The sequence below is a fragment of the Coregonus lavaretus genome (assembly GCF_964263955.1).
Source record: "Coregonus lavaretus genome assembly, contig: HAP1_SCAFFOLD_1400, whole genome shotgun sequence".
Lineage (NCBI taxonomy): Eukaryota > Metazoa > Chordata > Actinopteri > Salmoniformes > Salmonidae > Coregonus > Coregonus lavaretus.
The window spans coordinates 89,040-112,500 of NW_028157457.1; the positions used below are offsets into that span (position 1 = coordinate 89,040).

General features: G+C 45.0%; 1 protein-coding gene across 3 annotated transcripts in view; it reads right to left on the reverse strand.

Annotated features, from left to right (window-relative positions):
* Positions 1 to 15,000, reverse strand: part of LOC311125415 (E3 ubiquitin-protein ligase RNF38-like) — a 47,617-nt gene extending 32,617 nt beyond the window's left edge. The window contains exons 1-2 of one of the 3 annotated variants that reach the window (XM_084199458.1): positions 14,888 to 15,000; positions 13,037 to 13,717 (exon numbers count right to left, since the gene is read on the reverse strand). In XM_084199458.1, coding sequence (XP_084055584.1) covers positions 13,037 to 13,640 — 604 coding nt within the window. In that variant the 5' untranslated portion in view covers positions 13,641 to 13,717; positions 14,888 to 15,000. The other 2 variants (XM_084199459.1, XM_084199457.1) reach the window with 2 other exon arrangements.
* Between the last annotated feature and the right edge of the window lie 8,461 nt (positions 15,001 to 23,461).

A 23,461-nucleotide genomic window follows, 5' to 3' on the forward strand; every position in this document is an offset into this window, starting at 1 on the left:
TTCAGTCCTCTCCCTCCCTCCCCCCCTCCCTCATTAACACATCCCTTTCTATCTCTCCTCTTTTTCATATCATTCTCCCTCCATCTCTCTTAGAAGTAGCTGGTGAGATTATTTCTCAGTAACTTTTCACATCTAAAAACACACAGATAGAGAGAGCGAGAGAGAGACGTGAGAGAGCGAGACAGAGGCGAGAGAGGGGAGAGAGGCGAGAGCGCGTGATGAGCGCGCGAGATGAGCGTGAGAGACACACACACACGAAGATCTTAAGACATCTGAACAGAACACATCAACAGCCGTCAAGACTTCAGCGCCAGCCTTGTAGAATAACATGAGGTCTTCACCAGACACACTAAAACGCTACCTCTTTAAAAAAGACAGAGAGAATAAACTAACCCTACGTGACTGACAGCACCCGTGTGTGTGTGTGTGTGTGTGTGTGTGTGTGTGTGTGTGTGTGTGTGTGTGTGTGTGTGTGTGTGTGTGTGTGTGTCATTAAGTATGGCTTCCCATTGTAAACACAGGAGTGACACTCTCCCTCTAGTTTTCATTCCCTCCCTCCACCTCCCCCGTCCTAACTCTGTAGTAGTAGTGTTGCCGTAGTGACGTAATGATCTCCATGTCTCTCTAGTGTCCCAGATGACACCCTATTCCCTTATATAGCGCACTACTTTTAAGCAGGGCTCATAGAGCTCTGGTCCAAAGTAGTGCACTATATAGGGATCCATTTGGGAAGAACCCTCAGTGCTGCTCCACAGACAGCCCACCCAGGAAGCCAGTAAACAAGGCCCACACACACACACACACACACACACACACACACACACAGGCCGCTCGCTAACGCTCACACTCTAGAACTACAAGTCACCAACACTACACACGTTCACTTCCATGCAAACCCCACACACATACCACATGGACCTTCTCTCCTTTCCCTCTCTCTTCACTCTCTCCCTCCTACACTGACAGACAGGGCCCAGCAGACTCTCCCCTCCCTCTCTCCCTCCCTCACTGACAGACAGGGCCCAGCAGACTCTCCCCTCCCTCTCTCCCTCCTTCACTGACAGACAGGGCCCAGCAGACTCTCCCCTCCCTCTCTCCCTCCTACACTGACAGACAGGGCCCAGCAGACTCTCCCCTCCCTCTCTCCCTCCTACACTGACAGACAGGGCCCAGCAGACTCTCCCCTCCCTCTCTCCCTCCTTCACTGACAGACAGGGCCCAGCAGACTCTCCCCTCCCTCTCTCCCTCCTTCACTGACAGACAGGGCCCAGCAGACTCTCCCCTCCCTCTCTCCCTCCTTCACTGACAGACAGGGCCCAGCAGACTCTCCCCTCCCTCTCTCCCTCCTTCACTGACAGACAGGGCCCAACAGACTCTCCCCTCCCTCTCTCCCTCCTACACTGACAGACAGGGCCCAGCAGACTCTCCCCTCCCTCTCTCCCTCCTTCACTGACAGACAGGGCCCAGCAGACTCTCCCCTCCCTCTCTCCCTCCTTCACTGACAGACAGGGCCCAGCAGACTCTCCCCTCCCTCTCTCCCTCCTTCACTGACAGACAGGGCCCAGCAGAGACTCTCCCCTCCCTCTCTCCCTCCTTCACTGACAGACAGGGCCCAGCAGAGACTCTCCCCTCCCTCTCTCCCTCCTTCACTGACAGACAGGGCCCAGCAGACTCTCCCCTCCCTCTCTCCCTCCTTCACTGACAGACAGGGCCCAGCAGACTCTCCCCTCCCTCTCTCCCTCCTTCACTGACAGACAGGGCCCAGCAGACTCTCCATGTCTCTCTCTCTCTACAACATCAGTAGTGTTTGAAGCTGCTCAGCTGTCCTGTGCTCTGCTGCTGCTACATTTCCTTCACACACACACCTGTTCAACACATTCTGCACAACTGTTACAACACAAACTTAAAAAAGGGGCAAATAGAGAGAGGGTCATGTGGAAGGAGAGAGAGAAGGAGAGAGAGAAGGAGAGAGAGAGAAGGAGCGAGAGAGAGAAGGAGCGAGAGAGAGAAGGAGCGAGAGAGAGAGAAGGAGCGAGAGAGAGAGAAGGAGCGAGAGAGAGAAGGAGCGAGAGAGAGAGAAGGAGCGAGAGAGAGAGAAGGAGCGAGAGAGAGAGAAGGAGCGAGAGAGAGAGAAGGAACGAGAGGGAGAGAGCAACTAAGCCCAGGGGAAGGAAAGAGGGAAGGAACAGTTGAGCCAGCCAGGAGGAGGAGAGGACAGAGAGAAAAGAGAAGAAGGAAAGAGAGGTAGGCCTAAACAGAGAGAAGAAGAACAGAAAGAGAGGTAGGCCTAAACAGAGAGAAGAAGAACAGAATGAGTAAGAAAGAGAAGGGAAAGAAAAGAGGGTGAAGAGAGAAACAGAAACTAGTGAGAGGGAAACCGTGACAGAGGGCAGGAATGGAGGGATAGAGTGAAAGAAAGAGAGAACACCATAGAAAGAGTGTAGATTTGGCTAGTGGGGTTTGGGCTTCCTGTTGGTGAGAACTCATGAACAGAGGGGAAAGGGAGAAATGCCAAAAACAGCAGCGCCAACGCCTCCCTCCCTCCCTCTGCTCTTTGGCTCACATGTTCTCCCTTGTAAACTTTCCTCATCACTCCCCCCAGACAGACTGTATCAGCCCTCTCCCCTCTCCTCATCACTCCCCCCAGACAGACTGTATCAGCCCTCTCCCCTCTCCTCATCACTCCCCCCAGACAGACTGTATCAGCCCTCTCCTCTCTCCTCATCACTCCCCTCAGACAGACGGTATCAGCCCTCTCCTCATCACTCCCCCCAGACAGACGGTATCAGCCCTCTCCTCTCTCCTCATCACTCCCCTCAGACAGACTGTATCAGCCCTCTCCCCTCTCCTCATCACTCCCCTCAGACAGACGGTATCAGCCCTCTCCTCATCACTCCCCCCAGACAGACGGTATCAGCCCTCTCCTCTCTCCTCATCACTCCCCCCAGACAGACTGTATCAGCCCTCTCCTCATCACTCCCCTCAGACAGACTGTATCAGCCCTCTCCTCATCACTCCCCCCAGACAGACGGTATCAGCCCTCTCCTCTCTCCTCATCACTCCCCCCAGACAGACGGTATCAGCCCTCTCCCCTCTCCTCATCACTCCCCTCAGACAGACGGTATCAGCCCTCTCCTCATCACTCCCCCCAGACAGACGGTATCAGCCCTCTCCTCTCTCCTCATCACTCCCCCCAGACAGACTGTATCAGCCCTCTCCTCATCACTCCCCTCAGACAGACTGTATCAGCCCTCTCCTCATCACTCCCCCCAGACAGACGGTATCAGCCCTCTCCTCTCTCCTCATCACTCCCCCCAGACAGACTGTATCAGCCCTCTCCTCTCTCCTCATCACTCCCCTCAGACAGACTGTATCAGCCCTCTCCTCTCTCCTCATCACTCCCCTCAGACAGACTGTATCAGCCCTCTCCTCTCTCCTCATCACTCCCCCCAGACAGACTGTATCAGCCCTCTCCTCTCTCCTCATCACTCCCCCCAGACAGACTGTATCAGCCCTCTCCTCTCTCCTCATCACTCCCCCCAGACAGACGGTATCAGCCCTCTCCTCTCTCCTCATCACTCCCCTCAGACAGACTGTATCAGCCCTCTCCTCTCTCCTCATCACTCCCCCCAGACAGACGGTATCAGCCCTCTCCTCTCTCCTCATCACTCCCCCCAGACAGACTGTATCAGCCCTCTCCTCTCTCCTCATCACTCCCCCCAGACAGACTGTATCAGCCCTCTCCTCATCACTCCCCCCAGACAGACGGTATCAGCCCTCTCCTCTCTCCTCATCACTCCCCCCAGACAGACGGTATCAGCCCTCTCCTCTCTCCTCATCACTCCCCCCAGACAGACTGTATCAGCCCTCTCCTCATCACTCCCCCCAGACAGACGGTATCAGCCCTCTCCTCTCTCCTCATCACTCCCCCCAGACAGACGGTATCAGCCCTCTCCTCTCTCCTCATCACTCCCCTCAGACAGACTGTATCAGCCCTCTCCTCTCTCCTCATCACTCCCCCCAGACAGACGGTATCAGCCCTCTCCTCTCTCCTCATCACTCCCCCCAGACAGACTGTATCAGCCCTCTCCTCTCTCCTCATCACTCCCCCCAGACAGACTGTATCAGCCCTCTCCTCATCACTCCCCCCAGACAGACGGTATCAGCCCTCTCCTCTCTCCTCATCACTCCCCCCAGACAGACGGTATCAGCCCTCTCCTCTCTCCTCATCACTCCCCCCAGACAGACGGTATCAGCCCTCTCCTCTCTCCTCATCACTCCCCCCAGACAGACTGTATCAGCCCTCTCCTCATCACTCCCCCCAGACAGACGGTATCAGCCCTCTCCCTGGCCTGGTTCATTCTGAATCATCTTAAACTCCTCTGTCCTGTCCTCCTCTGTCCTCTCCTCCTTGATAGGAAAAGACAGCCTACCTAATAAACATAAATATATCTAACTATTCTGGGTCTCTGTATTAATATCTAGAAGAAATAGATCCTTTCTAAAAAAGTTATCATAATCCTCTCCACGCAAAGGACTTAGTGACTGTGTCCCAAATAGCACCCTATTCCCTACATAGTGCACTACTTTTAACTAGAGACCCATGGGGCCCATGGTTAAAAGTAGTGCACTATATAGGGAATAGGGTGCTATTTGGGATACAGTCAGTGTTCAGTTGTGGTATCAGAGTGGTGGTAGGCGAACCCCCTAAACAATAAAGAGTAAAAACCTGTTGCCCTGGAAACAAGACAAAAGGAGTAAAAACAAAACAGACAGACTAACCCCTCTTTCAGGAGGAGAGGAGTAATCAAACAGACTAACCCCTCTTTCAGGAGGAGGAGAGGAGTAATCAAACAGACTAACCCCTCTTTCAGGAGGAGGAGAGGAGTAATCAAACAGACTAACCCCTCTTTCAGAATGAGAGGAGTAATCAAACAGACTAACCCCTCTTTCAGGAGGAGGAGAGGAGTAATCAAACAGACTAACCCCTCTTTCAGGAGGAGGAGAGGAGTAATCAAACAGACTAACCCCTCTTTCAGGAGGAGGAGGAGTAATCAAACAGACTAACCCCTCTTTCAGAAGGAGAGGAGTAATCAAACAGACTAACCCCTCTTTCAGAATGAGAGGAGTAATCAAACAGACTAACCCCTCTTTCAGGAGGAGGAGAGGAGTAATCAAACAGACTAACCCCTCTTTCAGGAGGAGGAGAGGAGTAATCAAACAGACTAACCCCTCTTTCAGGAGGAGGAGAGGAGTAATCAAACAGACTAACCCCTCTTTCAGGAGGAGGAGAGGAGTAATCAAACAGACTAACCCCTCTTTCAGAATGAGAGGAGTAATCAAACAGACTAACCCCTCTTTCAGGAGGAGGAGAGGAGTAATCAAACAGACTAACCCCTCTTTCAGGAGGAGGAGAGGAGTAATCAAACAGACTAACCCCTCTTTCAGGAGGAGGAGGAGTAATCAAACAGACTAACCCCTCTTTCAGGTAGAGAGGAGTAATCAAACAGACTAACCCCTCTTTCAGGAGGAGAGGAGTAATCAAACAGACTAACCCCTCTTTCAGAAGGAGGAGAGGAGTAATCAAACAGACTAACCCCTCTTTCAGGATGAGGAGGAGTAATCAAACAGACTAACCCCTCTTTCAGAAGGAGGAGAGGAGTAATCAAACAGACTAACCCCTCTTTCAGGAGGAGAGGAGTAATCAAACAGACTAACCCCTCTTTCAGGAGGAGGAGAGGAGTAATCAAACAGACTAACCCCTCTTTCAGGAGGAGAGGAGTAATCAAACAGACTAACCCCTTTTTCAGGAGGAGAGGAGTAATCAAACAGACTAACCCCTCTTTCAGGAGGAGGAGGAGTAATCAAACAGACTCACCCCTCTTTCAGAATGAGAGGAGTAATCAAACAGACTAACCCCTCTTTCAGAAGGAGGAGAGGAGTAATCAAACAGACTAACCCCTCTTTCAGGAGGAGAGGAGTAATCAAACAGACTAACCCCTCTTTCAGGAGAGGAGTAATCAAACAGACTAACCCCTCTTTCAGGAGGAGAGGAGTAATCAAACAGACTAACCCCTCTTTCAGGAGGAGAGGAGTAATCAAACAGACTAACCCCTTTTTCAGGAGGAGAGGAGTAATCAAACAGACTAACCCCTCTTTCAGGAGGAGAGGAGTAATCAAACAGACTAACCCCTTTTTCAGGAGGAGAGGAGTAATCAAACAGACTAACCCCTCTTTCAGAATGAGAGGAGTAATCAAACAGACTCACCCCTCTTTCAGAATGAGAGGAGTAATCAAACAGACTAACCCCTCTTTCAGGAGGAGAGGAGTAATCAAACAGACTAACCCCTCTTTCAGGAGGAGGTGAGGAGTAATCAAACAGACTAACCCCTCTTTCAGGAGGTGAGGAGTAATCAAACAGACTAACCCCTCTTTCAGGAGGAGAGGAGTAATCAAACAGACTAACCCCTCTTTCAGGAGGAGGAGAGGAGTAATCAAACAGACTAACCCCTCTTTCAGGATGAGAGGAGTAATCAAACAGACTAACCCCTCTTTCAGAAGGAGGAGAGGAGTAATCAAACAGACTAACCCCTCTTTCAGGAGGAGAGGAGTAATCAAACAGACTAACCCCTCTTTCAGAAGGAGAGGAACATTGAGTGATACATTAGAACGATACCCTCTTCAGACAAAAGCGACGGAGGAGAACGAGAGAGAGAGAGAGAGATGGAGAGGTTAGGATGAAGGAGGGAGCAGAGAGGAGAGGGGTAAAAGGAAGGAAGCAGAAAGGGAGGAGAGGGGTACAGAGGACCTTCAAGGAGGGGAGTGGAGGAGTGGAGGAGCGAGGGATCATTAGCTTTCATCCCTAGCGCAGGTGACCAGCGTGGGAAGACTGACAAGCACCCCTCTCTCTCCTTCTAGCTCTGCCTCACTTTCTCTCTCTCTCTCTCTGTAACAAGGAGAATACATGTTCTATTAAGGAACCAAGACATCTAGTGCACTATGTAGGGAATAAGGTGCTATTTGGAACTCATCCAGTGAGCCTGAGACACAGATGCTGTAGGCGTGAGTACTATACACAAAAACACACACACTGCAGTCGTAAGCTTGTTCTCAGGAGCCCCCTCCTTACTCCTTATTAAACACAAGTGGCTGTGGAGAAGGGCATCTGGTACACACGGCTGAATGTGAAGGGGGTTTCTTTTTTTGGGGGCCTACATGGGTACAAGGGGTGTGTGTGTGTGGAGCATATGGGGGAAATGAGGCAACAGGCAACATCCCCTCCAGTGACAAACACGCATGCTTTCAGAATGCAGATCCAGCCATCTACTCAGACACACAAACTTGTGACTTGGCATTGTGTGTGTGTATCAGACAGCCATTCTCCTCTCAGATCTACATCCATTAGGACAGAAACACAAATCGGCCATTCCAACCATCAATTTATGCAATTCTGCGTGTCACAGACATTGAGCTACTGTTAAACCAACCCGCACACAGATCTAGGATCAGCTTCTTCCCCCAAACCTTTACTTTAACCATTAGATACTAACTTAAGAACAGATCTAGGATCAGCTGGCCCCTCCCCAATACCCAACCTTAAGTTAGTATCTAATGGTTAACCACAGATCTAGGATCAGCTGGCCCCTCCCCAATACCTAACCTTAAGTTAGTATCTAATGGTTAACCACAGATCTAGGATCAGCTGGCCCCTCCCCAATACCTAACCTTAAGTTAGTATCTAATGGTTAACCACAGATCTAGGATCAGCTGGCCCCTCCCCAATACCTAACCTTAAGTTAGTATCTAATGGTTAACCACAGATCTAGGATCAGCTGGCCCCTCCCCAATACCTAACCTTAAGTTAGTATCTAATGGTTAACCACAGATCTAGGATCAGCTGGCCCCTCCCCAATACCTAACCTTAAGTTAGTATCTAATGGTTAACCACAGATCTAGGATCAGCTGGCCCCTCCCCAATACCTAACCTTAAGTTAGTATCTAATGGTTAACCACAGATCTAGGATCAGCTGGCCCCTCCCCAATACCTAACCTTAAGTTAGTATCTAATGGTTAACCACAGATCTAGGATCAGCTGGCCCCTCCCCAATACCTAACCTTAAGTTAGTATCTAATGGTTAACCACAGATCTAGGATCAGCTGGCCCCTCCCCAATACCTAACCTTAAGTTAGTATCTAATGGTTAACCACAGATCTGGGATCAGCTGGCCCCTCCCCAATACCTAACCTTAAGTTAGTATCTAATGGTTAACCACAGATCTAGGATCAGCTGGCCCCTCCCCAGACCATTCAGAGGTTGCGTTAATGCAGAATTCTGCGTTTTTTTCCCCTCGCAGAAAAGATGATAAAACGCAGAGAAAATATATTGCTGCGTTTTGTAAACAGATCTAAAATGCTTCTATTGAAACGTCTGTTCGGCTTCAGGTGCACTTCTCCACTTCTGCTCTCGTCGTCAGACCAATCAAATTCCCGCATTCAGGAAGGGGCATCCTATCAGCAGACAGCGCCCTGGCTGATGTCCATCGCCCTCCGGTGTGGTCTTCCTCCAATAGCAAGTTACAATGCAAGATTAACTTCACGCAACACATTAGGAAATGTAGCTGGCTACACTCTTTCTACGACAAACATTAGAAATATGATGGCCATGCAGCATCTTTGCAAGAAATACCTTGGGTCTTTCATTGGAAGATAATTTACTATGTGTGGCTGTCAGCCAAATAGTGTTGCACTTCTGTTGTCATCTGATGAAAATGAAGCCATTTCCTGCTGAATGTTTTGCATGAATCTAGTTGGACGTTCCTCATTACTTTATTGAAGCAAACACTTGACTTTCAATATAAAACGCAGGTGAAATTGTTTAAAATGCAGATGTTTTTATTGTCTGCGTTTAGAAAATTCAGATTTTTGAAAGCTAATCCAACTCCTGCCATTAGATACTACCTCAACCACAGATCTAGGATCAGCTTGCCTCTCCCCAAACCCTAACCAAAGGGGGATGAACCACCAAACTGACAGTACTGGTGAGGAGGATGAAGCTTCCTGTCACGTGAATTTCTATCTCTAATTCACCCTAAGCTTGAATCATTACCAGAGGTTGTAAGGCTCTGGTTTTAATCATCAATGATTCAAGGTCCACAACTCACAAGTCTTATCTGTATTTTTATTCATGGTGAGAGCTCTGAGGCCAAAACACAAATCTCCTTTCTTTATACTTCTTGACAAACAAAAACACTATGCTCCTCCCACCTTTCTTAAACAGTTCCCGCCTCCCCCCTTGAATGGTTAGTAACGCCCTTCTGTTAGTGGGTTGACACATGATAATTCTAACATTTATACTGTGTTTGGGGTGTAATTCTTTAGTCATTATTCTTAAAATCCAAATTAATCTAACACTTCCTGACATGATGACGCTAGAAACTGCTCTCTTCTGTCTACCTCTCTTTTCCATCCCCCACCCTGCTGTCATCATGTCTCTCAGCTCTCCTCTCCCCCATCTGTCCTCTCTCCTCTCCCCCACCTGTCCTCTCTCCTCTCCCCCACCTGTCCTCTTCCTCACCTGTCCTCTCTCCTCTCCCCCACCTGTCCTCTTCCCCATCTGTCCTCTCTCCTCTCCCCCACCTGTCCTCTCCCCCACCTGTCCTCTTTCATACCTCTCTCCTCTCTCCCACCTCTCTCCTCTCCTCCACCTCTCCTCTCCCCCACCTCTCCTCTCTCCCCTACCGCTCTCCTCCACCTCTCTCCTCCACCTCTCTCTCCTCCACCCCTCCACCCCTCTCCTCTCCTCCCACCTCTCTCTCCTCTCTCCCACCTCTCTCTCCTCTCCTCTCCCCCACCTCTCCTCTCTCCCCCACCTCTCCTCTCTCCTCCACCTCTCTCCTCCACCTCTCTCCTCCACCTCTCTCCCCACCTGTCCTCTCCCCTACCTGTCCTCTTTCATACCTCTCTCCTCCACCTCTCTCCCCCACCTCTCTCTCCTCTCTCCCCCACCTCTCTCCTCCACCTCTCTCCCCACCTGTCCTCTCCCCCACCTGTCCTCTTTCATACCTCTCTTCCACCTCTCTCCTCTCCCCCCTACCTCTCTCTCCTCTCTCCCCCACCTGTCCTCTTTCATACCTCTCTCCCACCTCTCTCCTCTCCCCCACCTGTCCTCCACCTCTCTCCCCCACCTCTCTCCTCCACCTGTCCTCTTTCATACCTCTCCCCTCTCCCCCACCTGTCCTCCACCTCTCTCCTCTCTCCCCCACGTTCTTTCTCCTCTTGTCCGGAGCGCTCTCTCTCTCTCTCTCTCTCTCTCTCTCTGTAGGCCTGTCTGTGTGTGTGTTGTCCTCCCCACTTCACATACACACACAGCTTATTGTGAATAGTGCTACACTGTGTGTGTGTGTGTGTTAGTGTGTTCTAACTTTGACACCCACTCTCCCAGACAGGTATTTCCAGTCCCAGCGTACCATTCACTGCCGCTCAGCACACACACACACAAACACACACACACACACACACACACACACACACACAAACACACACAAACACACACACACACACACACACACACACACACACACACACCTGAACACTGCTGCAACGTAAAACGCTCACACAGTCACCATCATTTCATCATTGAATATGACCCAAATGAGGTGGTGTCTGTGTGCTGGGGAGTTAGCTGTAGAGTCTAGAGGAGGAGACACTCCCCAGGTCCTGTTCACTATAGATCTGAAACTCTATATAGTCAAACAGTGTTTTCTGGTTCAGTGCACGGGCCACTGTGTGAAAGGGGTTTTAACATGCACTCTTCCATATAGCCTAGTTACTATAACAACAACAACAACAATGCCGCCCCCCCGAAGACAACAGACTTAAACGGAGGAAGTAACCTGAACTTGTCCAATAAGAATAGCTTGTTTCCGTAGCAAAGTGTTTTTGTGCGGTATGCACTAATGAACGCAAAACCTAGTAAAACAGAATGCAACGTTCTGTTCAGTTCCAAACCTAGCTAAACTGAAACTAACGGAGTTCAACAACCACAGTCAATTATTAACTCTGGAGAAAAGAGATGAAAACAATAAAGCACATTGAATGAAAAACGATAGATGAATATTCCCTCTTATCTAAATATAGGTAAATATCCAGACAAGTTGTATGTGCCATTCTGGTTGATGAGGTGACAGAATCTACAGGTCATTGAATGACATCCACCCCACCACCACCACTACCACCACCACCACCACCACTACTACCCAGTACCATTGTATTCTTCCTGGTAGTTACAGGCCTCCTACTCAGTGAAGTCTAGTTGGTTTCTGTTACAATATAAAATGCCATTTAGAACACGATTTTATCCAAAGCCACGCGGGCATACATTTTACGTATGGGGGTGGCCCCGGGAATCAAACCCACAACCCTGGTGTTGCAAGCGCCACGCTCTACCAACTGAGCTACACAGGACCACAGTTATGTAGTAGCCGTCACACACAGTCAGACAAAGGTGATTATTTACTAGAAGAAAGACTAAATCCAGGCCTACATGCCATTGTACTACAGCCATGGGATCATTGTATTGTGCCACTACTTGTGTCCAGTATAGTAGCATTGTATCACCTTGTTCATCCATCTGTAATAGCTATTGCAAAATGGGATGACTCTTCTGACCTGTTTAACCCACGGACAGACAGACAGAGGCGGCGGAAGGACAGAGACAGAGAGAGGAACAGGCGGAGAGAGAGGAACACAGAGAGAGGAACACAGAGAGAGGAACAGGCGGAGAGAGAGAGAGCGAGGAACAGCCTATAGAGTTAATCTCAGTGCATCGTGGCAGCATCATACACAAAGCTAAACTGCTTGTTCCATGTAACTACTATGTAATAACCATCTAGCTGCTGCTCTGTGGCAGCACATAACAGAGCCTACTTAATTAGAATAGACCTAATGTGCAGTCACACACACATTACCATGCCAACCTGATACAGCTGCCTGCCCCCCCCCCCCCTCTCCCTTTCAGGAGCAGATCCTTAGTGCATTAAACCAGCTTGAGTTCTCCGTCTCTCCTCGCTGCCTCTGTCTCCGCCTGGGTATTCTCTGACAAACCCAAGAGCAGACACACACTGTTGTGTACCCTATCCCAGAAACAGACTGCCTCTCACTGCCTAAATGCATTAGACACACATACACACTGCCTCCGGACACTAGAGCAGACACACACTGTTGTGTTCCCTATCCCAGAAACAGACTGCCTCTCACTGCCTAAATGCATTAGACACACATACACACTGCCTCCGGACACTAGAGCAGACACACACTGTTGTGTTCCCTATCCCAGAAACAGACTGCCTCTCACTGCCTAAATGCATTAGACACACATACACACTGCCTCCGGACACTAGAGCAGACACACACTGTTGTGTTCCCTATCCCAGAAACAGACTGCCTCTCACTGCCTAAATGCATTAGACACACATACACACTGCCTCCGGACACTAGAGCAGACACACACTGTTGTGTACCCTATCCCCAGAAACAGACTGCCTCTCACTGCCTAAATGCATTAGACACACATACACACTGCCTCCGGACACTAGAGCAGACACACACTGTTGTGTACCCTATCCCAGAAACAGACTGCCTCTCACTGCCTACATGCATTAGACACACATACACACTGCCTCCGGACACTAGAGCAGACACACACTGTTGTGTACCCTATCCCAGAAACAGACTGCCTCTCACTGCCTACATGCATTAGACACACATACACACTGCCTCCGGACACTAGAGCAGACACACACTGTTGTGTTCCCTATCCCCAGAAACAGACTGCCTCTCACTGCCTAAATGCATTAGACACACACACACACTGCCTCCGGACACTAGAGCAGAGGCTACAACAAGAAAACCTAGAGCAGTTTCCCTAGCCTGTCGGGTCAAGGGTAGCCTACACATCACATTTCCATTTTAGTCATTTAGCAGACGCTCTTATCCAGAGCGACTGACAGTTAGTGAGTGCATATGAGAGAACGCTTACCTGCAGCCGAGATGCGATGTGCTCCAGGCGGTCCCGACTGCCTCTGAGCACCAGGGGAGACGTTAGATCCTGGGGCTCCAATGCTGTGCTGCTCCGTGTGGTGGCTGTGAGCTCCAAGCGGTGCGCACCCCGAGTCGTGGTGCTGCTGTTGATGTTGTTGCTGGCTATGGTGGTAATTGTTGTTAGGTCCAGTTCCCCCGTTGGCATTAATCCCGGGGCCGGTCGCACCGTACTGCTGGTAGAATCCAGACCGAGAACGCGATCGAGTCCTGGGGGGCTCCATGGCTATTTGATAGGGGTGGTGATGGAAGAAAGATGAGGCGAGGGGGGAGGACGTGGGTGGGGATTGTGGAGGAGAACCGTTGGAGTTGGAAGAACGGAGCGGCAGAAATCCCCTAGCGCCGCTGGTCTGGCTGTAGCTGGCTACTAGTCCTCCCCTGCCCCCCTCGGCACCCCCGTATTCTGTTAGCTCCTGGGACTCGGCTACTGCCCCCGCACCGTCACATAAATGACCCCCTTTCGGTACAGGCTCCGGGGTGGAGGGCAGTCGGGAGAAAATACGGGGTTCCTGAGTCGTCAGTTGACCCGTGGCTGCGATTGGCATTTCCTTTTGGGGGTTTCCTCGCTTTCTTTTCTGTCGTTCTGTTTTCCCCGTTTCCTCACTAGAAAATCTCTTCCTTTCTAAAAAAATAAATAAAACAAAAACAACTTTAGAAAATACAGTTGATGACTGGATGGAAATTTGAAAAAAATAACGTTAGCTAACTAAACAGCCTACACAACAACAACCAGTTTTAAAAGGCTACCCATAGAAAGCAGATTATTTGATTAGGTAAAAAAAAATACGTTAATGTCGTTGGTTATAACTACTTAGCTTTCAAATGTCAAACTATTTTGTGACATAGCTTTGTTTACGCTTTCAGGAAACTCCAAACCATGTCCTTCTGTCTCGATTCCCAGTACTCATGGATCACAAGACATAAGAAAACTGAGCTCGTCCCTTTTCACTGAAACACTAAAAATATAACTCTTCCAACTTCCACTTTAGAAATACTATTTTTTGTAAACTACAGCGGTTCAATGTTTTCTAGGAATGGACTCAAACTTAGTTTATTCAGCTAGCTAACTAGGTACAGTATACTTCCGTGAAAACCGCCCAGGGCACCGTATCCTATAACGCCATAGCTAACTAGCATGCTAGCTGCCAATAACACACGGTTTAGCACCAATACTCGGTTACAACAAACTACCAGCACTGTGTTAACACACTAAACAGATCATTCGTGTCCGTGTCTAACGTTGTGTACAGTTTTGGGATTAGTTTTGACAGTTTGAGTGAGTACGTCGTCAACTTATTCAGCCAGTTAGTTAGCCAGCTAGCATATTAGTTAGCCATCGCTCTCTGTCAACGAACCAACCCCTCCTCCCGCGGTATGAAACACACAGAGAAAACCAAGCTAACGTTAACTAGTCACCCATGTCTTGAATTCCCTTTAAACGACTCTGGTTACCAGTATGTAAAAAAAAAAAAAAAAAGTAGCCTATAAACTTACCCTTAGTAGCTACTGTTAGCTAGTTAAGTGTAAAGCTAGCTCCTGAATCAATTTAGCTAGTTCGCGTCTGTCCCAGCGGAGAGAAAGCGTTTCCCAAACGCAGAACCCCCGGTCATGGCTAGAAGGGATCCAGCTTTCGCCCCTGACTGACTAAAAAGTGGTGAACCTCAAATTTCAAAGAAAAAACACAACATACATTTAATACGAGCTAAAAGCGGGATCCACCTCTTCGTTCGACGTTGAGAAAATACCCGTTTGTCCCATTATACCATGTTTTTTTTTCTCCTCAGTCACCTACCTTTAATACACTCCCCGTTCTCTACTGTACTCCCAAACTGCGATCTGTCGATAATATTTGGAGCCGTGTGGTGTGTGTATATGGTAGCGTGTGTTCGCTCGATGTCAGCGTGAAATGTGACGGACCGTCAACGCAGAAGCCAGATTTCACCCAGGCCGAACTAATCAATAGCAGATAAAGGAAAGTGTTCGCAGCTCATTCTCTCACCTCGTTCTCGCTCTTACCTCGATATTCAAACCTCGAAACTCACCTGGGTACCGTGGGTCGTAAATTGATTTATATTGCTATTATTTTGGATTACAGTGAAGGGAATCATTTCAATAAAAAGGTCCCAAAACTGTCTCAAGGCAAATCGTTTGTTTGAGTCCGATCGTTGCTCGACTGGTTTTGCCTAGTAAAATCAAACGCTATCTTCGATGCATTAGCAAGACTAAAAGGGGATTGTAAATGATTTATCTACAGATAGCCTGCTACCTATTGCAGCTGCTTACCCGAATTAAAAAAAGGAATAACATATTATGCTGGTTTATAAAAGTTTCCATTCAGTCACAAGAGCATTAGTGAGGTTGGGCAATGATGCTGGGCGATTAGGCCTGGCTCGCAGTCAGCGTTCCAATTCATCCCAAAGGTGTTCGATGTGGTTGAGGTAAGGGCTTTGTGCAGGCCAGTGAAGTTCTTCCACAGCGATCTCGACAAACCATTTCTATATGGACCTCGCTTTGTGCACAGGGGCATTGTCATGCTGAAACAGGAAAGGGCCTTCCCCAAACTGTTGCCACAAAGTTGGAAGCACAGAATAGTCTAGAATGTCATTGTGTGCTGTAGCGTTAAGATTTCCCTTTACTGGAATTAAGGGAACTAGCCCGAACTATGAAAAACAGCCCCAGACCATTATTATTCCTCCTCCACCAAACTTTACAGTTGGAACTATGCATTGGGGCAGGTAGCATTCTCCTGGCAACCGCCAAACCCAGATTCGTCCGTCACACTGCCAGATGGTGAAAGCGTGAATCATCACTCCAGAGAACGCGTTTCCACCACTCCAGCCGAAGCATTGGCATTCCGCATGGTGATCTTAGGCTTGTGTGCTTAGGCTGCTCGGCCATGGAAACCCATTTCATGAAGCTCCCGACGGACAGTTGTTGTGCTGACGTTGCTTCCAGAGGCAGTTTGGAACTCGGTAGTGAGTGATGCAACCAAGGACAGACAGTTTATACACGCTTTTTACGAGCTTCAGCACTCAGCGGTCCCGTTCTGTGAGCTTGTGTGGCCTACCACTTCACAGCTGAGCCGTTGTTGCTCCTAGAAGTTTCCACTTCACAATAACAGCACTTACAGTTGACTGGTGCAGCTCTAGCAGGGCAGAGATTTGACGAAATCACTTGATGGAAAGTTGGCATCCTATGACGGTGCCACGTTGAAAGTCACTGAGCTCTTCAGCATGGGCCATTCTACTGCCAATATTTGTCTATGGAGATTGCATGTCTGCGTGCTCGATTTTACATACCTGTCAGCAACGGGTGTGGCTGAAATAGCCAAATGCACTAATTTGAAGGGGTGTCCACATACTTTTGTATATAAAGTGTATCAACATACTGGCAGAAACCAACAATTGATTGATTGATTGATTGAATGATTGTATTGTCTATTACTCATACAGAAATGTAAACATTTTAATAGAGACTTTTCAGGCCAGCAGCAATTATACACAAATTACATAGCAGCAATTATATACACATTACATAGCAGCAATTATATACACATTACATAGCAGCAATTATATACACATTACATAGCAGCAATTATATACACATTACATAGCAGCAATTGTATACACACAGTACATAGCAGAAAAACATCAGCAGATGATGGTTTGGATGAAATGATCACCAAATACACCCTATTCTTCATGAGAGGCAGGCTGACTCCTAAAAGGTATCCTATTGTAATGGGTAATATACTGTAGCAATATACCCTATTATAATGGGCAATGTACTGTAGCAATATACAGTAATATAGTGGGTAATGTAGCCGACATCAATATACTGTAATATAGTGGGTAATGTAGCCTACATCAATATACAGTAATATAGTGGGTAATGTAGCCTACATCAATATACAGTAATATAGTGGGTAATGTAGCCTACATCAATATACTGTAATATAGTGGGTAATGTAGCCTACATCAATATACAGTAATATAGTGGGTAATGTAGCCTACATCAATATACTGTAATATAGTGGGTAATGTAGCCTACATCAATATAGAGTAATATAGTGGGTAATGTAGCCTACATCAATATACAGTAATATAGTGGGTAATATAGCCTACATCAATATACAGTAATTTTATTTTTATTTTTTTATTTCACCTTTATTTAACCAGGTAAGCCAGTTGAGAACAGGTTCTCATTTACAACTGCGACCTGGCCAAGATAAAGCAAAGTAGTGCAATAAAAACAACACAGAGTTACATATGGGGTAAAAAAAAACATAAAGTCAGAAATACAACAGAAAATATATATACAGTGTGTGCAAATGTAGCAAGTTATGGAGGTAAGGCAATAAATATAGTGGGTAATACAGCCTACATCAATATACTGTAATATAGTGGGTAATGTAGCCTACATCAATATACTGTAATATAGTGGGTAATGTAGCCTACATCAATATACTGTAATATAGTGGGTAATGTAGCCTACATCAATGTAGCCTACATCAATATACAGTAATATAGTGGGTAATGTAGCCTACATCAATATACAGTAATATAGTGGGTAATGTATCCTACATCAATATGCAGTAATATAGTGGGTAATGTAGCCTACATCAATATACAGTAATATATTGGGTAATGTAGCCTACATTAATATACATTAATATAGTGGGTAATGTAGCCTACATCAATATACAGTAATATAGTGGGTAATACAGCCTACATCAATATACTGTAATATAGTGGGTAATGTAGCCTACATCAATATACAGTAATATAGTGGGTAATGTAGCCTACATCAATATACAGTAATATAGTGGGTAATGTAGCCTACATCAATATACTGTAATATAGTGGGTAATGTAGCCTACATCAATATGCAGTAATATAGTGGGTAATACAGCCTACATCAATATACTGTAATATAGTGGGTAATGTAGCCTACATCAATATACTGTAATATAGTGGGTAATATAGCCTACATCAATATACAGTAATATAGTGGGTAATGTAGCCTACATCAATATACAGTAATTTAGTGGGTAATGTAGCCTACATCAATATACAGTAATATAGTGGGTAATGTAGCCTACATCAATATACAGTAATATAGTGGGTAATACAGCCTACATCAATATACTGTAATATAGTGAGTAATGTAGCCTACATCAATATACAGTAATATAGTGGGTAATGTAGCCTACATCAATATACAGTAATATAGTGGGTAATGTAGCCTACATCAATATACAGTAATATAGTGGGTAATACAGCCTACATCAATATACTGTAATATAGTGGGTAATGTAGCCTACATCAATATACTGTAATATAGTGGGTAATGTAACCTACATCAATATACAGTAATATAGTGGGTAATGTAGCCTACATCAATATACTGTAATATAGTGGGTAATGTATCCTACATCAATATGCAGTAATATAGTGGGTAATACAGCCTACATCAACATATTGTAATATAGTGGGTAATGTAGCCTACATCAATATACTGTAATATAGTGGGTAACGTAGCCTACATCAATATACAGTAATATAGTGGGTAATGTAGCCTACATATATATACAGTAATATAGTGAGTAATACAGCCTACATCAATATACTGTAATATAGTGGGTAATGTAGCCTACATCAATATACATTACTATAGTGGGTAATATTTCCTACATCAATACACAGTAATATAGTGGGTAATATAGCCTACATAAATATAATGTAATATAGTGGGTAATATAGCCTACACCAATATACAGTAATATAGTGGATAATATAGCCTACATAAATATACAGTAATATAGTGGGTAATATAGCCTACATCAATATACAGTAATATAGTGGGTAATATAGCCTACATCAATATACAGTAATATAGTGGGTAATATAGCTTACATAAATATACAGTAATATAGTGGGTAATATAGCTTACATCAATATACTGTAATATAGTGGGTAATATAGCCTACATTAATATATACAGTAATATAGTGGGTAATATAGCCTACATAAATATACAGTAATATAGTGGGTAATATAGCCTACATCAATATACTGTAATATAGTGGGTAATATAGCCTACATCAATATACAGTAATATAGTGGGTAATATAGCCTACATCAATATACTGTAGCAATATACAGTAATATAGTGGGTAATATAGCCTACATCAATATATAGTAATATAGTGGGTAATATAGCCTACATCAATATACAGTAATATAGTGGGTAATATAGCCTACATAAATATACAGTAATATAGTGGGTAATATAGGCTACATCAATATACTGTAATATAGTGGGTAATATAGCCTACATTAATATATACAGTAATATAGTGGGTAATATAGCCTACATAAATATACCGTAATATAGTGGGTAATATAGCCTACATCAATATACTGTAATATAGTGGGTAATATAGCCTACATCAATATACAGTAATATAGTGGGTAATATAGCCTACATCAATATACTGTAGCAATATACAGTAATATAGTGGGTAATGTAGCCTACATCAATATACAGTAATATAGTGGGTAATGTAGTCTACATCAATATACAGTAATAGAGTGGGTAATACAGCCTACATCAATATACTGTAATATAGTGGGTAATGTAGCCTACATCAATATACAGTAATATAGTGGGTAATGTAGCCTACATCAATATTCAGTAATATAGTGGGTAATGTAGCCTACATTAATATACAGTAATATAGTGGGTAATGTAGCCTACATCAATATACAGTAATATAGTGGGTAATATAGCCTACATCAATATACTGTAATATAGTGGGTAATGTAGCCTACATCAATATACAGTAATATAGTGGGTAATGTAGCCTACATCAATATACAGTAATATAGTGGGTAATGTAGCCTACATCAATATACTGTAATATAGTGGGTAATGTTGCCTACATCAATATGCAGTAATATAGTGGGTAATACAGCCTACATCAACATATTGTAATATAGTGGGTAATGTAGCCTACATCAATATACTGTAATATAGTGGGTAATATAGCCTACATCAATATACAGTAATATAGTGGGTAATGTAGCCTACATCAATATACAGTAATATAGTGGGTAATGTAGCCTACATCAATATACAGTAATATAGTGGGTAATGTAGCCTACATCAATATACAGTAATATAGTGGGTAATACAGCCTACATCAATATACTGTAATATAGTGAGTAATGTAGCCTACATCAATATACAGTAATATAGTGGGTAATGTAGCCTACATCAATATACAGTAATATAGTGGGTAATGTAGCCTACATCAATATACAGTAATATAGTGGGTAATACAGCCTACATCAATATACTGTAATATAGTGGGTAATGTAGCCTACATCAATATACAGTAATATAGTGGGTAATGTAGCCTACATCAATATACAGTAATATAGTGGGTAATGTAGCCTACATCAATATACTGTAATATATTGGGTAATGTATCCTACATCAATATGCAGTAATATAGTGGGTAATACAGCCTACATCAACATATTGTAATATACTGGGTAATGTAGCCTACATCAATATACTGTAATATAGTGGGTAACATAGCCTACATCAATATACAGTAATATAGTGGGTAATGTAGCCTACATCAATATACAGTAATATAGTGGGTAATACAGCCTACATCAATATACTGTAATATAGTGGGTAATGTAGCCTACATCAATATACATTAATATAGTGGGTAATATTTCCTACATCAATACACAGTAATATAGTGGGTAATATAGCCTACATAAATATACTGTAATATAGTGGGTAATATAGCCTACATCAATATACAGTAATATAGTGGATAATATAGCCTACATAAATATACAGTAATATAGTGGGTAATATAGCCTACATCAATATACAGTAATATAGTGGGTAATATAGCCTACATCAATATACAGTAATATAGTGGGTAATATAGCCTACATAAATATACAGTAATATAGTGGGTAATATTTCCTACATCATTACACAGTAATATAGTGGGTAATATAGCCTACATAAATATACTGTAATATAGTGGGTAATATAGCCTACATAAATATACAGTAATATAGTGGGTAATATAGCCTACATCAATATACTGTAATATAGTGGGTAATATAGCCTACATCAATATACAGTAATATAGTGGGTAATATAGCCTACATCAATATACTGTAGCAATATACAGTAATATAGTGGGTAATATAGCCTACATCAATATACTGTAGCAATATACAGTAATATAGTGGGTAATGTAGCCTACATCAATATACTGTAATATAGTGGGTAATATACCCTACATCAATATACTGTAATATAGTGGGTAATGTAGCCTACATCAATATACTGTAATATAGTGGGTAATATAGCCTACATCAATATACTGTAATATAGTGGGTAATGTAGCCTACATCAATATACTGTAATATAGTGGGTAATGTAGCCTACATTTTTACATTTTACATTTTAGTCATTTAGCAGACGCTCTTATCCAGAGCGACTTACAGTTAGTGAATACATATTTTTTTTTATACTGGCCCCCCGTGGGAATCGAACCCACAACCCTGGCATTGCAAACGCCATGCTCTATCAACTGGGCTACATCCCTGCCGGCCATTCCCTCCCCTACCCTGGACGACGCTGGGCCAATTGTGCGCCGCCCATGAGTCTCCCGGTCGCGGCCGGCTGCGACAGAGCCTGGATTCGAACCAGGATCTCTAGTGGCACAGTTAGCACTGCGATGCAGTGCCTTAGACCACTGCACCACTCAGAAGTACATCAATATACAGTAATATAGTGTGTAATGTAGCCTACATCAATATACTGTAATATAGTGGGTAATGTATCCTACATCAATATACAGTAATATAGTATAAGGTAATACAGCTATATGTATAGCCTATATCAATATTAGAATATTCCTCAGCAGAATTCCTTGAATATTGGGAGTGTGTGTTGTGTCAGGATGGGATGTATGTGAAACCAAATTTCACACATACACACATCTCACCTCCTAAACCTATTCCCCTTTGGTTTTGTTCTCTCATTTCACATACATCCCCCTCTCCACACAAACACACACACACACAAACCCACGCACGCCCGCACACACACACTATAATGTTGCTGTGGCAGCCTGCGTCCGTAGACAGGCGCGAAGGATCAAGTCTTCACCCAGTGTGCTACGATATTCATGAGATAAGGCCGCAGAGGAGAGGGGGAGAGAGAGGGTGTGGTGGGGAGTCTGGTGGGTATTTGGGGCAAGGGGGATTGGTAAGTGGGTTAGGGGTAGATGAGTAGAATGATAGGGGGATATAGGGGGATGGGGGTGGAGTGTCACAGGGCTCTGGGGGATGGGAATAGAGATGGATGTGGTGGGGGAGGGGAGGGGTTCTGTTGACATCCTCTACCATTGGCTCGTTCAAATGGTGGGGGAGGGGCAGACACTACCATGTCCTCACCAGCTGTAGAGAGAGAGAGAGAGAGAGAGAGAGAGAGAGAGAGAGAGAGAGAGAGAGAGAGAGAGAGAGAGAGAGAGAGAGAGAGGGAGGGAGGGAGGGAGAGGAGAGATAGAGAGAGAAGAGAGAGAGGAGAGAGAGAGAGAGAGAGAAGAGAGAGAGGAGAGAGAGATAGTGAGAGAGAAGAGAGAGAGAAGAGAGAGAGAGAGAGAGAGAGAGAGAGGAGAGAGAGGAGAGAGAGAGAGAGAGAGAGTGAGGAGGATAGAATAGATGTGTTTTAATATTGATATCCAGGCCTAGTTAATGCGGAGTCAAAGTGCACTCCCCCATAGGGCTCTGGTAAAAAGTAGTGCACTATATAGGGAATAGGGTGCCATTTGGGGTGCAAACAGAATCTATAATTTAAATCCACATGAGATATGCAGAAGAACAAATGGCCTCCGTTGCCTTGAGTGAAAAGCCATATTAGTTATCACTATGTAGATACCATGGAATAACAAAGAGAGGGTTTCCATTGAAGATGAGCCTTCCATCAGTGATGAAGTGACACAAAAATAGGTGGTGAGTACAGTAACGCTCCCTACACTTTCAATGATTATTCTGCATAACCTGGGTCAGTTATCACTATGGGTCAACACTCATGCAAACAGAAAAGGTGCACGCACACACACACACACACACACACACACACACACACACACACACACACACACACACACACACACACACACACACACACACACACACACACACACACACACACACACACACACACACACACACACACACACACACACACACACACACACACACACACACACATATATATATATACATACACAGACAGAGAGAACCATGTGTTCAAACCT